We start from the raw sequence: 21565 nt of genomic DNA, 5'->3' as shown, positions 1-21565 counted from the left end.
ACTCTGCAGCTCATTTAAGGACAAGAGTCACTACTTTCAAGATGGCTATGTCTGCATTTTGGCCAGGGGGCACATTTAGTTTAAAAAAGCTGTGAAATTAATCATCTATGTGAAATAAAAGATCAACACTAAACAGCCTGCGTTCCACAGGATCTTGAAGCCACATACGTATGACTCAGACCTTAGATCAGTCCAAGGATAGACTAGCACCGATTTATATTTAGACCTATCTGTACCTGACGACTCATCTGGAGGTGTCAACAACACACATAAACATTATGTACACCACTCAGCCCACATCTCTCACACTAAAATACAGTGAGCTCCCAAAGTCAGTTAGAGCTCAAAAAGCTGCTTGGATGTGAATTTCAGCTTGAAACTGAAACAGTCCAGCTGCTAGAAGAGATACATACAAAGAGTACCGTGCCCCAAATGACTGAATCCGGGTAGACGCAGCTTACAAATACCATAAAAGTCTGTCCTGAAAATTACTTTCAAATTTCACAATCAAGTTAATTTTCAGTTTCATCAGAATTGGGTTTAAGTTCCAACAGGATGTCGTTGGAGGTTCTCAGTCTTCCGGGTCATGGTGACAGTTCTTCAGAACTGAAGAAGCCTCTCGGTGAGGGGTGATACACCTTCACGGGAAGAAATTGACAGATTATTTTGACAAGAATTCCAACTGGATAATCTGCTCCAATGTTGTTGGCAAAACATTTTTTCTTGTCATTTAATCACCAACCAGTCAAGCTTCTTTGACCATGGCTTACTGCAGTTGACTAATGTCAAGTGAATCAGTCACAGTGTGTGAAATGTAGAGTCACTGAACTTCCCAATGAAATATTGTGAAAGTGTAAAAGTACTGATAATGAAAAATATTTGTGACTACATCAATGCAAGTAAATATCATTTTCCTTTTCTAAGGCTGAGGAAGGTTTAGTTCCTTCATATCGTATGTGCCCACACAGGATTTCCTCTTTGTCACGTCAAACCCGCGATGTGTGTTCACAAATCACACTTTGAGGAAGCGGAACACAAACGAGTCGATGCACCAATCAAGCATTAGATCCGTGTATGCCTGTTGCTAAACCGACGAATCATAGCGAGTTACTGCTTGCGAGAGGCGGGGAAATCGTGGTTCAGGAAGAACGGATTGAAGTGAGGTGGAGATGAGAAACGATCATTTGGTTAGCTTACTGTTAGCCGACTGGCAAGGTGTAATGAGATTTGTTGTCGAAATCAGTAGATTAAATTACTTTTGATAGGCGCAACGATGGCCCTCTGACACTAAGAATGGACATCATTTAACAATGACGGGAGATAAAAAGAAGAAGAAGCGGCTGAACCGCAGCATTCTTCTAGCAAAGAAAATTATAATAAAAGATGGAGGAAGTGTGAGTTAAATATTTAATTTATCATCGTCAACCTCGCTCAGTAGAACTACACTAAATCTTATTTTCACAGTTACTTATGGGACTTCTTTAATATGTATGTTACTTCAAAATGTGTTTGTGTTTTGTACTGTTCCCGGGCAGAAAATGTTAACCGTTAGAGTGGACAAACACAGCAAGGTAGGAACTAGCACGGGCTACTGGTAGCGGCCTAGTGTAACCAGTCGTTTACACGTCAGCTCAGGTAACACGCTAATGTCAAAGTTAGCTAGGTTTTAATCCATCTCGAAAATCGAGCACTTGTTTTAATCACGTCACGACCTTTGTGTTCTTACCAAATTATGACAAATCTACCGATTTATCTGTCGTTGTCCTACTCCTGCTACAAATGAACGCTAGGTGATACGGTCTTCATCAGTCAACGTTAGCTCTATAGCATAGCGTTACGTTTATTTACCGTGAATTCATAGATGAAAATGTTACTTATCTACAAACTCCTTTTCGATCTACGTAAATACTGGTGTAACAGGCCAAGTGGCAATATCCAAGTTATCACTAAAACACTTGCATAACGCTTTGTGTTTACTTTGGAGACATTTTACACAGCTGTAGAAGCAGGCGATGCATTCCAGATATGTTTGTGTTTTACTTTCTAGCTCATTTATGAAATGGAGGGTAGTGCCATAAAGTTTACCGATATGCTCTAACTTTGTCGAATATTTGGCCTGTATGTAGGTGAGAACGACACATACGCTGTAGTATATACTTGCTCGTGAATCGTTCGCTGAAAACAAACAGTTGAGTCAATTTTCGATACAAGAAAATCCGTCGTGAAATTTCACCCCAGCGCTTTGTAGCATATTATCATCTGAAAAGGTTGATGCCAGTGTTTACCTAGTCGTGTTTATGTTTGTGTCAAATAAGAGCAATATACGGTGCACTTGCATTTGCAACAAAGCTGAAATAATAATCTTGAAATTATTGCCATGTGTTGTTTTTGTTCTTGTAACTCAAGTGCTCAGTGACTTCAAAACTTTACTGTTGGCTAAGGGTGTGTATGACAGATCTGTTATCAATACATTGCCATGAGTGCAATCATGAAACCAGTTGGACAGCCTTTCACACTGGAAATTCTGTTGAAGGTCCACAAGGCTGTAGATGTTTTCCTACAGTGATATTTTGCTATCTTACAGACTTATATATCTTATATAATATTTAACACACCTGGGATATCGTACACTTTCTTTGATCATCATTGGCAATCAATTTGAGGTAAGAATTGACCTGGCTGTTTCAGTACTCCTGCTTAGAATAATAAGTAACGCCTCAGGAGCTGATGAGCTCAGGAGTTTTTCCATTTTGAAAATTACCTAAACCATAGCACAAAGTCCTGTGATCAACTGGCAACCAGTCCAGAATGTGCCCTGCCTCTCTTCCAATGACAGCTGGGATAGGCTCCAGCATCCCCCCATCCCTACGTGCAGGATAAGCGGTAGATAATGAGATAATGAATGAATGAATGGTAACACAAATCAACATTGTTCATCGTTTACGCTGGAAAGCAGTTGTTGTGATCAAATGTAGTTGCCTATCATGCCCAAAGCAGTCATATTTACCTGTTAGCCAGTTTTCTGTTATTATTTTGTTTTACACAAGGTGAAGAAACCTCAGCTAGTAAAGCAGTGCTTTAAAACTGGTCATTGCCCATTTAAGTATCCAAAATGATCACACTTTAGTGTGTTTCCTGCCAAAGATCTCTCACTCTTCACACACACTTCCCTATACAGACAGATTTACTGTGCTGCAATTAAGTGACACTCTAAACATTCTTATGGGAATATATTTTATTAATTAATGAGAAAATGTGGGATGTATAATTGTTGTCATGGTCATAGCTATATGTCTGCAAGTTGTGACCTAGTAGAAAATAGATAAAACAATAAATAGAACTATTCAAATATCATTTACGAAATATACCACAGAATATCTTCTGGCACACTTTGGGAATCAGTATGGTCCTTGGTTCACATTTTGTGTACACTTTTCAATTTATTTATTTATTCTTGTCAAAATAAGAAGAAATACCTTTATTGTCACATTCAGTTATACATAGAGCACAACATCGGCGGCACAGTGGTTAGCATGAAGGACCCTGGTACGATTCCGATAAGGGGACCCTTCTGTGTGGAGTTTGCATGTTCTCCCTGTGTCTGCATACGTTTCCTCCGGGTTCACCAGTTTCCTCCCATAGTCTGGCAGTAGGTTAATTGGAAGAAAATTGTGAAAAATGTGTGCTTGTGTGTGTGTGTGTGTGTGTCTGTCTCTCTGTCTCAAATGCGCACACATGCCGGTGTACACCCCCCCTCACCAGATGACAGCTGGAATGTCAAAGAACTTGACTTCATTGTCTGTCTGGTACCTTACTGTTGGAACTACACTACTATGAGTGGATTCATAGAACCACAGGACATGCTTTCAAATTACTCCTGTAATACCACTGCTTAATTGTTTTTGACATTTTGTTTACATTTTTGTAAATTTAACCTAAGGTGTTTTGCTCAAAGTAATGTTGTGGTGTTAAGAACTTACCCACACTTTATTTATTTCTCTGTGTTTGGAGTAACTGATTACTTTTCTAATGTCTGTTAAAACCATTTGAATGATTCAAATTGTCTGTGGTATAATTTAAAAAAAAAACTACAAAGCTACATGTAAATATGACTTTGATTGCTTCATTAACAGTTGTCGGATGTGTACCTTATAGTTGTTTCTCTGTAAAGAGGTTTTACGAGTTTTACATTAAAAATGTGATTTTATTTAATGACTGATGCTAAGCAGAACTCATTTCTCATATTTTTATATTTTTGCTCATTTAGCATTTTTCTACTGTCTAGAAAGAGTCAAGAATTAAATGATGAAATTCACATACTTGACTATCTTTTATACCACTTTTGGTTTTCTAATATAACAAGACAGGGTTCAGTATTATTTAACAAATGCTATTCAGATGTCAAGCCAACTCCACATCTTCAGGCTTCATCATTTTCATATGTTGTAATAAATATTCACTGAAGCACATAGAGATCATCATTGTCTCCTATCCAGCTGATAAACACATTTCTTTCTGTGTTTATCTCTATCCAGCCTCAGGGAATTGGTGAGCCCAGTGTTTACCATGCTGTTGTGGTCATCTTCCTGGAGTTTTTTGCATGGGGTCTGCTTACTACCCCAATGCTCACGGTAAGCCCAGATGCACATATTCTATTATGTAAACTGACATTACTTTAATGTATTCATATTATATTCATTAATTTTCTCCTATGGATGTCAAACCAAATAATGAAGTCCAAGGAATCCCTTTAGACACATTACTCTTTATGAATATTTGAATGCCTCATCACAAGAGCTAGGGAAATGATACAGTTTTGTGTTGTGTGTATGTAAGCAGGTGTTTTACAAGGTACTAATGGTGTGAGAAATATAAAAAGAGCATTAAACAGTAATATTGTGTGAGACAAATATCGGTTGAAAAAGCTTGTCAAGCAAAAACACTGGATACAACTTGGCGTAATAATCGCCACCGTTAAAAAATGCTTTTTGTGAAGTACCTATAGTTAATTTTTATTGTTGATTGCTGATTTTTACCGAAACATGAGCAATATTATTTTAAAAGGTCACACATGCTCTTCAGTAATGTGTAATATGAAGAGGTAGTTGTGCATAATAAAGTATTAATTATAGTTTCTTTGTTTACCTAATGACGCTTAGGCAGTAGCTGTATTTGCATTTTGGACTAGAGGTTGAACATGTGAGGGTCTGCTCACTGCTCGGAAATATCCCTCAGTCAGTTTGTGTATTAACTGACTCCCAGAGGAAGAGAGTGCATTCTTGGGTTTGCCATGAGATGCAACCTTGGACAATAACCAAAGCCTGTTGTTAAGTCTCAGCAAATCTCCACTACCCTTATTTAAGGTTTCAGGTTACCATAAAGTGTCAGTGACACCAATGAGCTGTATCTGCTGCACACGAACATTTAGACTTTGAATGGAACAACTTATGCATTTTTAACTACCTGAAAAGAGTGGGATCATAGATTATATCTCTGGTGCAAACCCTGTGCTTCCTGATGTTTTTTTTATCTGTCCCGTGTCTTTATTATGTAAAATGATGCTTTTTTTTTTTTTTTAACATTTTTTTGTTTTTTTCTTTCAATAAATTGCTTTAAACATCCCTTTTGTAGACAGTGCAATATTAGTGCATTTTTATATAACAAGAAGATGTCATTGGGACAGCAGACTGAGTCTTGCCGGACTGCAGTTGGTACAGAGCTTTTGCAATATGTGACACCATGTGGTCACTTATAATTAGTCTCTTGAGATTTCAAACTTAAGGTAAATTCTGTGTAATGAGAAAGTAACATTCATTAAATGACTTTGCAAGATATGCTGTAGATTATTTGTCTGGTCAAGACAAAACACATCAGGATGTATTTTGTGATGCGTACTATAAAACCTCTTTGTGAAGTTTTGCAACATTTGACATCTATGGCAACAGTCTTCAGATTTTCTCCCAGGGTGTTCATAGTTTTAAAAACTTGCCCTTTAGGTCCAGTTTATTTCAATAATGAAAAAAGTATACATTTCATCCTATGCATAATACGACAATATTTTAGATATTTGCCCCACCTGTTTCTATACCCTTTCGCCATGCCTGGAAACCTACCCATGACTTTTGCACTGGATAAACCTATATTTATTGAGACAGATTACTCTGTTGTAAGAAAATCTGTCACACCAGAAGTCAAGATCACAGTATTTGACATGAATATTGCTCATTTATCAATAATTGTTTTTGTTGTGAAAAGGACACATTTATACAGGTCATCCTACTGCAATTAACCCTTTGATTCTCCATTGTTTTTCTCTCCAGCTCAAATAAAAAACATGACATTGTAAACATCTGTAGGTTACTGCTAGATATGTGATATGAGTAGTGTGGTTTCATGTGGCCTTATCTGCACTTGTTCACCAGGTCTTACATCAGACATTCCCCCAGCACACATTCCTGATGAATGGGCTGATTCATGGTGTCAAGGTAAAAGACCAAGATTCACACAAACAGACTAACTACATTAAGTGTTCTAGCTTTCATGATAACAGCATAATTTCGATAAATGCATAGTGATGGAAAATAAACAGCCACAACTACACTTTCTTAGCTTTATATGTAACACCTGGCATCCAGAAACCATGGCAGGCTGGCCTGCTGGCGACTCAATTACTGGTATACCTTCTACATCAAGTGCACTTTGACAGGTTTTATTAATGTCAGATTGTGTATAAAGCTTATCAGAGAGGATAAGCTGGTAATTATTTTAGATTTTACCTTGGATATTTTAATCTCACTGAAAATTATTTTAAATGAATCATTAAGTCTGCTATGTGATAATAGATGCTTCACATATGACTATCATACTATCATTGTTTTTATTTAAAACATAAAAAGTAATCCTTGATTATTTGAGATTTGATGAGTGCCATATTACTGTCTTCAGAGAATTACTTCAAAGTTTGGTAGCTTTTGATGCTTGTTTTCCAATTAAGGTTTCAAGGTGTGTTGGCTCATCACTCATCTTTCTCTTTGTCCCACCCAGGGTCTATTATCGTTTCTTAGTGCTCCACTGATCGGAGCATTGTCGGACGTTTGGGGACGCAAGTCGTTCTTGCTGCTAACAGTCTTCTTCACATGTGCACCCATTCCATTGATGAAGATCAGCCCATGGTTTGTGCAAACTGAAAAAAATGCCACATATATTAACTTTTTTCATAGACTTGACCTGTCCTGTTTAAAACACCATACCCCTTGAATTCATGATTCATCACATTTATTGTGTGCAACACAGCTTGCTTTATGTTGGATTGTCTTGAAAAGTGATTGCTGTATTATGTTATCATCTCCCTTAAAAACATGAGAGCTAGCAGTTGTCGATTGCTCTCAGAAAATTGTTGTATTAAAGAGGAAGATATTTCTTCAAGCTGTGAAAATACTGAATGATTTGCTCTTGATCTTCCCTTATCTATATCTCATAAGTGACACACAAACTACATTTGTCCAACCTAGTTTTCACCATGAGTAATTCCCTTGACCTGAATGATCTGTGCAACAGCATCATGTGAAGAGGTCACAGCGATCATGTGCTTTGCATCATTTTTCAAGTAATTAGTAACTTCACTCATCCAGTGTAGAAGCATCACTTTGCTTCAAGCCAAGAATTGTAGTGTGCATTATGACATTTTTTTAATCCATGCTTTTTATGTTTGTCGAGGTAAAACCATAACATTTTTGAAGGCCAATGTGACTTAGATATTTTTATAATCAGACATTCCTGATTTTTGTTTCAGGTGGTACTTTGCTGTCATCTCTATGTCTGGTGTCTTTGCGGTCACTTTTTCTGTAATATTTGCCTACGTGGCAGACATCACACAGGAGCATGAGAGGAGCACAGCATATGGCTTGGTAAGGAGATTGCTGAACTATATGTATGAAACACAACTGCAGTAATGATCTAATTTGAGGAAGAAAGAAGTTAAGGTGGATGGAAATGTCTCTGTTCTTCCATACTTGTTGAAAGTTGAAAAGCCAAAGCCAGAGAGAACACTTACAAACACATTTGTCAACTTTTTTCTTTATTTTATCAAAATGCAACGTAATTTACAACCATTTGAGACAACTGTATTAAGAGAAATAAGAATGGCACATGTCCAAAAGCTACTTTTCAAAATCAGTCACATTAAAAAGAAAATTAAAAATAAAAATAAAATCTCAATATTGAAAACATAAAATAATGCAACAGTCACAAGTGACAATGCATAAGCAACAATCAAGGTCAGATTCAACTAGAGTGGAGCTCACGCCACAAAAGTACACAGCCGGTCACCTTCTATGTCAAGTGGTGCTTTTAGAATCATTAGTAGGGCCTTGTGTATAATCTGAAGTGGTAGTCGGGCAGATAGGGAAAATCTGAAATAACTGAAGGCTGATAACATTCATGGCTACTAAAGTTTCAAATTAATCTTAACACTCCTTGAAAATGGATTGGACACTAGTCTTTCCATGCAAAGAACCTAAAGCATGGCAGCAGCAATTTTACATCAGCTGTAATTGATCAGTGGTTTACCAGCTGATGCCAAGTACAGACTATTGCAGTCAAGCCAAGGACAAATCAAAGCCTGGATGATCATCATATTACTTTCTCAAAGGAGTAGTCTAACCGCCTAATATTCTATAGTTTACATGTCAGAAACTAAGTCTGTAAAACTCTGACCTGCGTTTATTTTGGCATCATGTTGTAAAATGGTCAATTTTGAGTCAAGTTTCACTTACCCTGTGTGAATTTGGCAAATTATGTGTTTGCCTCATTTTTAATCACATGAGGTTTCTTAGTAAAAGTGTTCTAAGAATAGTTCAATGGCTTCATTATTTTCCTCAGTCTGAGTAGTGTAAAGTAAGAGAGATGAACTGAGTTTTAGAAGACTTTCTTAGCTACTAACGCCTAACTGAAGACTGCAGAAAAACTTAACTTCTGGTTTCGATCATCTGAGTTTTTCTTTACCTTTCAGGTATCTGCTACCTTTGCAGCCAGTCTCGTCACCAGTCCAGCCATTGGAGCCTATCTTTCTGTGGCCTACAGTGACACCTTAGTGGTAATCCTGGCCACAGCCATTGCCCTTCTTGACATTTGCTTTATTTTACTGGCTGTACCTGAGTCGCTGCCAGAGAAGATGAGGCCAGCATCATGGGGAGCGCCCATATCCTGGGAACAGGCAGATCCCTTCGCTGTCAGTAAAAAAACTTTTCACTTTTCAAACGAATTTCAGTGGTGTACACCCACCCTGTTATACTTTGTGCTGAGTATCCAACTTAACATCAGTTTCTTGTACTGTTTGTTCATGAAAATCAGCAAAATGTCTGTTATTGAAAACTAGACCTTTTTGATGTTCCTTCTTCACTGTATAACTGATTTATGATAGAATATTTAATTGATTTTAAAATTCATTGCACTAGAATTTTTAAAGGCTTGTTTCTTTTAAACTGTCTCCAAATTAAATTGGAATCACATCAAAAGTGATGTGATTTTTGCTTAATGGAATTTCTACAAGATACAAGGAGGGACGAAACAAGAAATTTACTACTGCGGTCACGTCCTGTCAATTTTAAAGGCATAAACATTGTGGAAATTACGGTGCTAAGCTAGTATTCCAAATTATTTACCTGTTAGGTGTGACCTCACTATTTGGTGTGCATTTTGGACTCTGCCCACACACACACACACACACACACACACACACACACACACACACACACAGATGTGAGCAGTTCAAACTCTAACTGCACAAGGGGCCAATGGGACCTGTGATCCCATTTATCTGTAAAGGTGCGGATGTTAATTTCAGAACATTAGTTCGTTGAAAAACATCACAAATCAGAATTTGATAACTGATTTTCTGTTGTAACAAATGACTTTGGCAGCATATTTTTATTGGTTTACCTTTTATCTTAAAATCAAATTTACCAGTGCATAAATACAACTCATATATATAAATTATTTATGATTCATGAACCATGTATTTGGAGAATCAATTATGTTACAGCCCTAACAGTAAAAGAATCAACATGAACAGAGATTCTTTTTTGCCTTGGGACATTTCCATGGTGTGTTCCTCAATAAAGACCCCTATCCCAATTATTGTTTTTAAGAAGAAGAAAGCCCTTCATTCACATGAAGGGTCACATTCAGTTATACCTACAGCACAACATCAGTGAAATTTAACCAATCATTGATGAGCCATGGGCAGTAGGCAGCCACTTAGCAGTGCCTTGGTAACAGTTAGGGCACAACAACAACACTGACAGGCTAGGAGGAGCCTGGAAATAGTACTCCGCTCTAAGCCCCTGAGCCAGGTGTATACACCTAAAATTTTCTCCATAGGCAGCATATTGAATAGAAAATATTGAATAAGTTTCTGATTAATTATGATTGCTTTTGGTACTCAAAGCTTTGATAAAAAAAAAAAAAAAAATTGAACTTTTGACCACCCAAGAAAATTCTTAACCTTAGAAAGGTGAAGGTGAAAGGTAGAAAGGTGCCCATCTTTTTGAAGGCCGGCTCTTCACTCCTGTCAGGTCACTGTTAATCTATGCCAGATAAAGCTTCATAATAACAAGAAATAATTCATTTATTTGTGATGATCAAAGTTGTGTATCAACTTTATACTGTTGGCATGTGTACCATATCTTCTTCTTTTGGCTTTTCCCGTCAGGGGTCGCCACAGCGAGTCAACTTTCTCCATCTAACCCTATTCTCTGTATCTTCCTTTCTCACACCAACTACCTTCATATCCTCTCTCACTACGTCCATAAATCTTCTTATTATGTGTACCATATAAAAACATGTAAATTGTTGTAAACATATTACATATAAAAGCTTTTATACATGTAATCCCATCAGAATAGCAGCTAAATTACTGCAATTTTGGCAAATATACTCAGGACGTGATCATCTTATCAACAGATAAACCAATGTGGTTAAGGTATGCAACAAGTAATTAACATTTTCTCAAATTTTCTTTGCCAGTCGCTGCGTAAAGTGGGTCAGGACTCGACAGTGCTCCTTATCTGCATCACCGTGTTTCTCTCTTACCTCCCCGAGGCTGGCCAGTACTCTAGCTTCTTCCTGTATCTCAGACAGGTAAGCATGCTTGCAAAGGCAAAATTTGCTTATAGCAAAGTGACTTAACATGAATATCCTATAGGCCATTTAATGACACAATTGTCTTCGCATCCAAAAATTAACACTGAATTTTCTGAATTACTTTACATGCTTTTTTTGTGAAGTGTAAAATGGGTGGGGTGTTTTTTCTGGGATTTATTTTGTATTGGATGTTAATATTAAATAAGATATAAATTGTAATTCATGTCAGCAAGTTGTCTGGTCTATTTGAACTGCCAGTGGAAAAGCCCAGAGTCCTGTTTCATTACAATTGTTTGAAATTTGCAGACTACACACTTTGACTCAGTTTCATTATTTGATCAGCATGTTTTCTGAGCTCTTGTTTGGTATGTGAATTAGAATTAATTATGTCTCTGCAAAATGGCAGAACAGCATATCACTGCATTTTAAAACAGAAATGCACAACTTTGGCATTGTCACGGTTGTAATGCATCAGGAAGCAGCGTGCTGCTTCAAGATGAAATGACAACAATTGAGGTATCCCTTTTCTAAATACCTTTACTCAGTAGTTGCTTTGTTTGTGCAATCACATCAGGTTAAACCAGCCAGGCAACACTCTCATCCAATCCACAACTTTCTTAAACTTCATGAGACTTACTATACGATTATTCACCACGTGTTTTTTCCCTTGCTTTATCCATCTTTTCTTTTATTTTGATGAAGTTCATACACTTCTGCACAGCTGAAGTCACTGCCCATACTGAATAAGATAATGGGCTAATGTGTCACCTGAATATAGCTGAAAAGATAAACTATTTTCAACAGTGAAGTGCTTTCTTTTGTTCCGAGAGGCAGGAGTAAACAGGATATAGTTACAGAAGGTCCATTCCTCAGTTTTATTGTCTTGCTTTAATTGTGTTTGTCTGTCTTAACTTCTGATGCCTTAATTCTTTCTCTGCCTCAGGTTATAGGATTCTCATCTGAGACAGTGGCAGCCTTTATTGCTGTAGTGGGGATCCTCTCAATATTAGCTCAGGTAATTGGGAAAAAAACATTACTTATCAAAACATCCACCCTTTTTCGAGTTTTACATGTTTTTAATTGTGGTTTTGTGACCTTTATCAATTGTCCAGTAAATCAGCCATCCAGTAAATTTATATCATCAGTGATTTATAAGGCCATTAGACAATTTTTGTTAGAACTGACTCTTGTCCAATTAGAAAATTTAAAAAAAGCCTCAACTACTACATGCTTTTATTACATTTTCCCAAAAAACAGTAACCTGTCACGTTTTAAAAAGCTGGAACTTGATGAAGGGGTAAATGATTAACTCAGCTCTTCCCTTGCATGACCTATGTCCTGTGTTTGTCCAGACTGTTGTGCTGGGGATCTTGATGCGCTCTATTGGAAATAAGAACACAATCCTGCTTGGCCTCGGTTTCCAGATTCTCCAGCTGGCCTGGTACGGCTTCGGTTCTCAGCCCTGGTTAGTAATACTCACATTTTTCTTTATTTGATATTCCCTATTTTCATCAGAATACATTTGTTGTTAAAAGTGTTGTCAAAAGCATTATGGCATGGTTATTTTAGTTATCCCAAACTTCTCAACTGAATAGCAGACTTTGATAGGGGAAGTTCATCATTTGGTTTGGCAGTAGTGAATATTGAAAAAGAAAAGACAAATAGCATGGGATCAAGATCAAAATAGTATCATTATGGCTTATATATTTCAGCTTCTTGTATATTTATTTCACCATTTTAAAGAGCATATAAAGAACAATGTTTTATTCCAATTTAACATTCTATCCAGAGGGCTGTCTTAACCCTTTTTTCATGCATAAGTATTAGTAACATGGTATGCATAGCACTTTTTAAAGACCTCACTGAGGTTAGATGAAAAAAATAAAGTTGCACTTACCTTCTAAACTATTCAAGTAATAAAATCGCGGTGCTCAGGCAGGATTCACTTCCTGTAGATTCTGTAATTTCAATAGTTCTCAGATGCTATCAAGTCATTAAGTTTTTCAAGCCATAGCTGTAGGTGAATTGGCATTTATTAAAATTATTTTATTTTATCTGTTAGACAAGAAAACCTAGCATTAGTTAAACCCCATGTTTTTGTCCAATGATGTTGTAGTACTGCTTTTGCCTAGCAGAGGGAGCCATAGTCCTTACTGTGTAATCCCAATAGCATAGTGATCCAATGGAGGAGGAACCATAAGGTATTGCAAATAAGATTTATTAAACTAATATAGTGTGACAGTATAAGTACAGTCATTACAATATTTGTAACTTTTAAGGTTTTACATAATATTATTTTAATAAAAGAGCTTTTTGTGTTGAAATCAAGTCTTGAATCATTGAAAAGCTCAGGAGTGAAGAAATCTTCCCAATGTTGTCTATCAATTGTTGAAGATAGTGTTCATTAGCTGTTTTCTTTTCTTTACATACTGTTTTGGGCAAAATTGTGGAAAGATTGATGAATAATACTTAATTTTATACTTGCTTTCCTGGTAAGTTTTTAACTAAAAAAATATTTATTTTTTTAAGGATGATGTGGGCTGCTGGAGCAGTTGCAGCCATGTCCAGCATCACTTTTCCTGCCATAAGCGCCATTGTGTCACGGAACGCAGACCCAGATCAACAAGGTTAGTTGGTTCCTAACTATCTATTGACACAATACACTTCATACATTTGCATACAAATGTCCTCTGGACATAAAATACTCTTTAAATACTCTTTTGGAATTTTAAAAACAAATACACAGAAGCTTCACATATTAAAACCCAAACTTCATGGGTGAAGTTGTCTAATTTGAAACCGGTTTAGGTTTTAAAAATGTTGCTTTGTAAGTACGGACTTATCAAATATACTGATAGTAACTTAATACAGTATCAGATGTGACCCATTTGGCATGTCGGGATTTTTGCAGGTGTGGTCCAGGGGATGATCACAGGCATTCGAGGGCTCTGTAACGGTTTGGGCCCTGCGCTCTATGGTTTTGTGTTCTATTTGTTCCACGTGGAGTTGACTGACACAGACGGCTCTGAGAAAGGTGCCAAACTCAACATGGCCAACCCCACCGATGAGGTGAGAGTCAACAACTATTGAAGCCATTTATGCCAAGCTATATTAACTCACTATATTTACCATAACTTAAGCTTCAAATCAATATAGAGGGAAAAAACTCTATCCGTCATAGATTTTTCAAGTATCCTCTTTAAACTATAAGTTTTGTTAATGTAACATATTAGCAGCTATTCAGAGGACTATTGCATGAACAACATAGCATAACAAATGTACCAAATGCTCGATCTCACTTCAAATCACTAAATCCATTGAATTTTTCATCCTCTGTTTCCCTTCTGAGCAACTCAGCCAACCCGCGTGGTAGACAGTGCACTGCTTCCTCTTCTGTGTGGTTGTTTTGGGAAATGGTTGTCCGTGCTCTGATAGAGAGGCTGTTGCGTTGCATGAAGCGGTAGCACCAAGAAGGTCCTCCCATAAAGTCATTTATAGTCATCGCCTTGGTAACTACCTGGGCATGGAGACGTAACTGCACCATTGACAAGCCTCTCCCGGCAGCACATTGTTCAAACACACATTTGTGAATTTGTTCCTATAGCTGTTGCCATCTAGCTTTTAGCCTGCGATTAGCCTTTTTTTTTCGTTTTCTTCATTGCACTTAGAGTATCCTCCGCTTTTTGCCAGTCCCTCACTAGTTTCTTCTTCACTTCCAGCTTCTTTATGCTGCTCGATTACCGTTTTCAGATGCATTTTTTCACTGCCTGCAGCTTGTAATCTGTATAGTCTGTTATAATCTGAAAAATAAGGTACCTGAGAATATTTAGAAGATGTTAACATTTATTGGATATCTTGGTTTTTGTTTTGCGCATTCCTTGGAATGTTGATTCCTTGAAATGTGTCAACATGTGAGGAGTAAATTCAACTTTTTGAAGAATACCTGCCTTTTGCCATGAGTGAAAAATATTAAAGAACCATTGTCTTAAAGTCAGCTGTTTTAAAAAAAATTCCCATAAAATTTCACTTTTCTATTAGAAGAAGAAATGCCTGTATTGTCACATACAGCTATACATAGAGCATAACATAAGCAAAAATTGACCACTGCATTTAACTCATCATGGGTGTACCATGAGCAGCAGGCAGCTAAGGAACAGCGCCAGGGGAGCAGTTTGGGATTCAGTGTTTAGCTCAACAACACTTTGGCAGGCTAAGAGGGACTGGGAATCGAACCAGGAAATTATGGTAATTAAAAATTACGGAAATTACCAAGGACGACCGCTATAACCCCCTGCGCCTAACTCTCTTTTTATATGTTAACATGGAATTGAACTATACATTACAGTGGGGACACATTGAACATATGTATTGTGTAACGGGCACAATATTTTCCATACCTCAGAAGATATAGAAATAACTGACTATTTTCTAATGAAGGTCTTGAATGTTTTATCTTTTTAGCCAGCTATTGTTCCATATGTGACGCACTCTTTTGTTTTGTTTTTTTTGTTCTGTCCTCTATAGAGTGCCATCATTCCAGGACCTCCCTTCCTGTTTGGTGCATGTTCAGTGCTACTGTCCCTGCTGGTTGCCCTGTTCATTCCTGAGCACACAGGACCCGGCATGAGGCCTGGCGCCTATAAAAAGCACAGCAACGGAGCACAGAGTCACTCTCACAGCCCTCAAGGCAGCGGGGCTGAGGGCAAGGAGCCACTGTTGGAGGACAGCAGTGTATAACATCAGCTTAGGGGGGCAGACACCCACGCTCCAACATAGAATTCCTGCACACAGACGGACACATACATTTGACCACATGAACACACCTGCACCTCTGGCACACATCAGACTTGTAAGCCATGAAGAGGTGGTTGTGTCTACATCAAAAACTTCAAACATGGGCACTTTTTTCAAACCAGCCCCTTTCTCTTGAAACCAGGGTTTAGCGAGGACTGCTTTTAGGCTGCAACATTGGCTGTGTTGGACTGATCCGTGGTGTGTGTTAATTACATACAATAACTGCCCCCCCCCCCCCACCCACCCCCACACCCCCCCGGTGCAGTGGAACTAGAAGTGATTTGGTTCAGAGTGTGAGTGGGTTGTATCTCAATTGTTACTAAAATCGCTGTGTGATTCTTCATATTTCTCTGTAGCCAGTCAAGTAACAACTGTTGGTTTGTCCAACAAGAGTGTAGCAAACAGTTGAACACTTGCCCAACATTGTTTCTACAAGCTAACTCCTGTTCCAATGCTCTGCATTGAGACAACAGCTCTGTAACACATCTGAGAAGGGAACACAGTTCTTCCTCTGAATGCACAGCAACTTTAGCCCTATGGGAGGAGTCTCTGCAAGCCAGTCTTGGAGATGTGCTGCCTAATATAGGTGAAGAAGGGTTAACCGGATCAGATTGAAGCAAAGTAAAAATTGGACATTGGTCTGAATGCTTCATTAGACCACTCTAAGTCACACACTTTTTATGAAAGAAGTGTGCAAGAGAGACCACTTTATTATCTGAAACTGTTTTTCTATGTTTACATGCCATTCTCCTGACCAGTAGTACAGTTTGGGTTGTATCTTTTTCTTCGTCAGTTTGAAAGCTAGTTGTGCTTCAAGTTTTTATTCAAGAAACAAATCTTGCCTTGAAGTGACTTAAGATAAATATATATAGTTATATATATATACTGACATTACGTAACCTGTATGAAGACCAAGGTCTGAGAAGGCTCTGTAATCTTAGGCTATTGCTCCCATCGGAGCTGTTACATAGTTTTTATTCCATTTTTTTCATGCCCTTCCTGTTGCAGGTTTCCTTGCATTCATCATCATCAGGGTTTAGGCTTAGAAAACCATGTTTTTATTTTAAAAGCCTCTGGATCACTTGACACTAGAGTTGCTGTTAGCATGAATTAATATCATTAGATGAAACAGAATGTCACTCATGCTGCAGTATAAAACTGAATATAGAGTGTGATGTGGCTCTTTGGGCAAAGATTCTACCGCAGTAACTGGAAACCTATTCACAGATTGATGCTGCCATGCTAATTCTTTCACAGTTGCAACACGTTGAGTCTAGATTCTAATAATTGGCAGGAAAAAATTCAGATGTGAAACCCTGTCATGGACCTGGCTTCTAGTTCAGAATGCAGATTCTCCACAGAGGCAGCCTGCATTGCCACCTAAAGGAAGGACCTTGATGGCTGATTTCGGTGCTTTGTATCAGTGACCCTGTGTTCCCTTGATCACATTCAGTACTGGCAGCTGTTAAATTAAAGCCCCCTTTCCCCCATGATTTTGAAAGGTTGCATTGTTAAATGTCTCAAGTGCATTTAAATAACCAAATTTCCACCTGATAAGGATCATTAGCTAATGGTGTGTCTCATACAGGTTGACATCTATCTCTAACATAAATGTACAACAGATACTTGTGCCAATTTTTTGTTTGTACTGTGTATGTGTACTTGAGTGAAATTATTTTGTCACATTCTCTTGTCTTAATTTTTTGAGGTTTAAGTTCAAGCGATTTTATATAGCTTTAAAAGACTTAAATCATTTTTAGGAATCTTTTCAACATTGTGAACATCGTAGTTGTTAAATTATCAAGTGTCCATCGATTTCCAGTCACGGTTCTCATATAACAAGCATTTCACAATGGGTTAGTTTGATTTTTTTTTTTTTTTTTTTCATGCATAATTTTCCAAACTTGTCAGGTATTAAGTCAGTGAAATCTCTAAACATAACTGGCCATGTTGATGTTGACCACTCTAAACCTTCAATTATTTCACTGAGCTCATTCATAAGGGATATAACATGGAAGAGACTGTCAGAGGACAGTCTCTAAATATCGTTTTACTTATTTTATCATTTATTGGACCAAAACATAGGTAAACCCATACATTGAGATGCCCCATACTGTATATTGGTAAGATTCTGCACCAGCCCCATGTGCAGCCTCTTAGCAGATGACTGTACATCACTACCAAAACATACAGCAAATGTTGATGTGTTGCTCATGAAAATGCCCACCTCTAAATATATTTGGTGCAACTATACATTTCTCAAGACGTACCTGCTAGCCACTCCTGTTTTAGTAAGATGTGGTTTGTGGCCTGAACCTTCTCTGTGTGCCTAAAAATTAGCCAAGAAATGAATATGGCAACATAAGTAAATGGTGGTTATTATGTAAATATGGGAAACTAATGGCAAACTATTTATTAAAGGTTTATTGTACAATGAAATGTTTGCCTCTGTCAGGATTGGTCTCTACATTTTTTGTTGTTTACTGCCAAAGTTGAGTGGGTGGTCAAGGTCTGAATGAACATTTTTGACTAACAACTGCTAAATCAAATTATGCCCCAGCAACACTTAGTTACCATTCTGTCATTTTAGTGCCTGATTTCATTGTTTCTTCTTCACTAATATGAATGCACAGACTGGGCTTGTGTGTGTGTACATCTCAAATGGGGAAAGCCTTTTAAATTTATTTCTGTTCACTTATTTAAATGAGAGAAATTCTAAATTCTTAATTTTGAATTATTGTCCCAAAGCCCTGAATTATTACTTTGTGGATATTATAGACTTCAAATGCTTTCACATCGCCTTTGCGCTCAAGATAAACTGGACATGTCAAGCACTTTCTGGGTAGCGGGATGCATTTAAAGTATAAACTGAACATGCTTTAGGAGTTAACACTGCTGTTTCCTCTTGCTGCATTATGATGATGTAGGCAAAATGTCCATGTGGAGCAGCAGGTGTTATGTGGTGTTAACCTGGGATAGAAGAGATAATAATAAGACTCTTAACCATAATCCATGCCCATTGTTTCTGGCAAGCTCTCTAACATCGCTGGGCACTGAGGTGGATCTAGTTATGATGGACTGATCAGCACAATGGAGTCATTTGTTATGGGCTTTTTAAACCAGTGGCAAACAAAATGACAGGTTTTGTAGAATACTTTTGTTACTTTGCTTGACACAATGAGACATCTATGCAAAAAAAAAACAGCAATAAAAGAAGAGGAAGACTTGGAAGTTGCAGTGTCCTGTGCTTGTTCCTATGGTACTCCTTAACAAACGGCAGGTTCCAGCTTTCTAGGTATTAGGGGCACACAGCCTTGTCAGGATTAGCAGCACTCTGACAGGGAAAGGATCAGGCATGTTTTAACAGAGCAACTTTACTGAGCACTTTGGCTAGGTTGCGGCTCAGATCACTTCCAAAGCATAAGTATGTGTGCAAAAACCCCTCTAGTTTCCCTGTTATTTATTTGTGCTTGGGTTGGGGATGAAAGGGGGTTATGTAACTGGTTGGAGAGCGGCTGGAATGTATTGTAATGCAGAATTGCTGCTGTAGCACATTTACTCTAATGCACCTGATTGAGGCCCATAGAGTGTACCGCATACATGTTCTGAAACTGGGATCAGTGAGAGGCCAGTCTACAACATTGGTACTAAAAAAGTGTGTCCATTAACCCCAGAGAGGCAGTGCATCCATCAAACCCTGCCATAGAAGCCAATGTATTGTCTGTGCAAACTCTGGTAGTGGCAGCAGGAAGAAATCTTTCTTTGGAGATACAACCTCAAGCCCCTGCAGACGCACAAGGAAGGGGAAGTGGGCCCGCTGGTAAATGCTCCAGTCAGCTCTGATACATAGCACCATCTTTTCCTGTGATGGAGAAGCACACAGTGCTGACATCAAGGAAGAGGCCAGGGATGAATCATGTGTGAACCTAATTGTTCTGTCAGTCAAACAGGACTGTGTGAACTTGAGTTTGTCGCTGAACCTTACCACTTTCCCTGGGCCTCTGAGTACTTGTTTGTGTAATTTGTTAAAACAACACACACAACAGGGGAAAATAATACTGATCGGACAAAGATAAAAGACCATTCATCCATGTGTCAGAGACATAAATGCATTCCATAGGTACAAGTGTTTCTCAAGTAGATCATATTTTCTTCACTCTGGGATGTTTTTTTCATCCACACGTTCAACAAATGTATTGGTTTAAAATATCATGTGGTACCTCTGTTCTATATGGTTTCCCCCTTGGACCGTGAATGCACATAAATAACCCCGGAAGGCCATTGTTTTAAGATGACAGTGGGTCAGCCCTTTGATTATCAGCTGGAACCCTGACTTTCATGGTGCTATCCACATGCATATATGTTGAAAAATTGTCTAGTTTACTCAGTAATGTCAGTGCGGGTTTATTTTGACAAGATATTTCGAATATGCAAAGTTTGGAAGACATTAACTGAGTAAAACCAAAGAATCAGAGATGTATATAAATATTCAAGGGCATGTGTGTAAGGATAGTTTAAGCAGCTATTCAAAAGACTACAGATTTGTTCAAGTCAGCAGGAAGTTGTTCCAAAGCATTTGGACCAAAACCATTCAGTCACAGACTATTTTGCGGTTTGACCAAGATAATGCATAAAGCAAGATCAAGTTCAAAGTGATGGGAGGCATGAGAGATAACTGAAAGCTGTGAGTGCCTTATACAGCAACATCACAACCTCAAAGTGTATTCCAACTCTTACAGCAAGGTAATGGAAAACAGTTTGTGTTTTGAAAGAGGCACTTGAACAGAGAACATAAAGAAAATGAAAGTGTAAAGATCAGTAGTTGTTGTTTTTTTGGTTTTCATCCATTGTTTCCTTCGATAGCTTCACATTGTAATTGCCTAAAAATCATGATGGTAATCTTTGTAATTCATATCAATTTATGTATCATATGATATGTCATCAAATATGATCAATAAATTACCTTGAGGTGGGGAGTTTCTGTTAAAAGCGTACTTGGATTGGGGATGGGCACTGCTCTAAATTGAAAATGACCATTATGTTATTGCTGTATAATAATTGGGTTGAATGGGCTGAAATGTTAATTCCACCTCAGTTGGAATTTGAATAGGTTACTGTATGGTTGTTGGCATGGTTTGGAGCCACTGGGACCGCGTGTTACTTCTTGACCTCTACAGGTGAGTTGTAGGATGTAGGCATATACTGTTTATGTTGATCTATTTTTGGGAAGATGTCAGCACAGCATTGTATATAGAACAGATTTTTTAGTTGAAAAACCCATCTGCTCAGTGAAGATCTCTCTAAATTGACAAAGATCGATTATTTGACACTAAAACCATCAGTCTTCTCTGGTCAGGATGCAGACATGGGGGTCTTCAGAATAGCGCTCATCCCTATAGTATAAGTGTATAAGAATAAGTGAACCGCAGAGTCCTGACCTGAAAAGGTAGGTCTCCTGTGTTTTTGCAGAGGCTGCTTTGTCTCACCAAATGTTGAGGTCATCACGATCTTCATTGCACTGAACCATATACCACATTCTTGACTTTGTGTTTGGGTGGTTTGTCCTTGTAAACTAGCATTTGCCTTTGTGTTGAAAATCCACCTCAGTTTTTTTTCTTCTAGAAATACA

General features: G+C 37.9%; 1 protein-coding gene across 1 annotated transcript; it reads left to right on the top strand.

Moving 5' to 3' along the window:
- Positions 1-1169: 1169 nt before the first annotated feature.
- Positions 1170-19167, top strand: slc71a1-2 (solute carrier family 71 member 1-2). The gene is made up of 12 exons (XM_086175902.1): positions 1170-1394; positions 4536-4631; positions 6423-6485; positions 7045-7172; positions 7793-7907; positions 9011-9229; positions 11026-11139; positions 12086-12157; positions 12495-12607; positions 13672-13769; positions 14054-14211; positions 15667-19167. Exons 1-12 carry the CDS (start codon positions 1311-1313, stop codon positions 15877-15879), a joined length of 1473 nt encoding a protein of 490 aa, XP_086032028.1. The 5' UTR covers positions 1170-1310; the 3' UTR covers positions 15880-19167.
- Positions 19168-21565: the final 2398 nt, after the last annotated feature.

This window comes from Fistularia commersonii, chromosome 28, assembly GCF_037954325.1.
Source record: "Fistularia commersonii isolate RoL2024-O1a breed Wild chromosome 28, RoL_Fcom_v1.0, whole genome shotgun sequence".
Lineage (NCBI taxonomy): Eukaryota > Metazoa > Chordata > Actinopteri > Syngnathiformes > Fistulariidae > Fistularia > Fistularia commersonii.
This window is presented reverse-complemented; position numbering and strand designations above follow the sequence as displayed.

Excerpts from the sequence above, each read along its gene's own strand:
- slc71a1-2 (XM_086175902.1), top strand. The coding sequence starts at position 1,311 with ATGACGGGAGATAAAAAGAAGAAGAAGCGGCTGAACCGCAGCATTCTT. Across the intron at positions 7,908-9,010 it reads GGAGCACAGCATATGGCTTG|GTATCTGCTACCTTTGCAGC; the intron begins GTAAGGAGATTG and ends TTTACCTTTCAG. Across the intron at positions 11,140-12,085 it reads TCTTCCTGTATCTCAGACAG|GTTATAGGATTCTCATCTGA; the intron begins GTAAGCATGCTT and ends TCTCTGCCTCAG.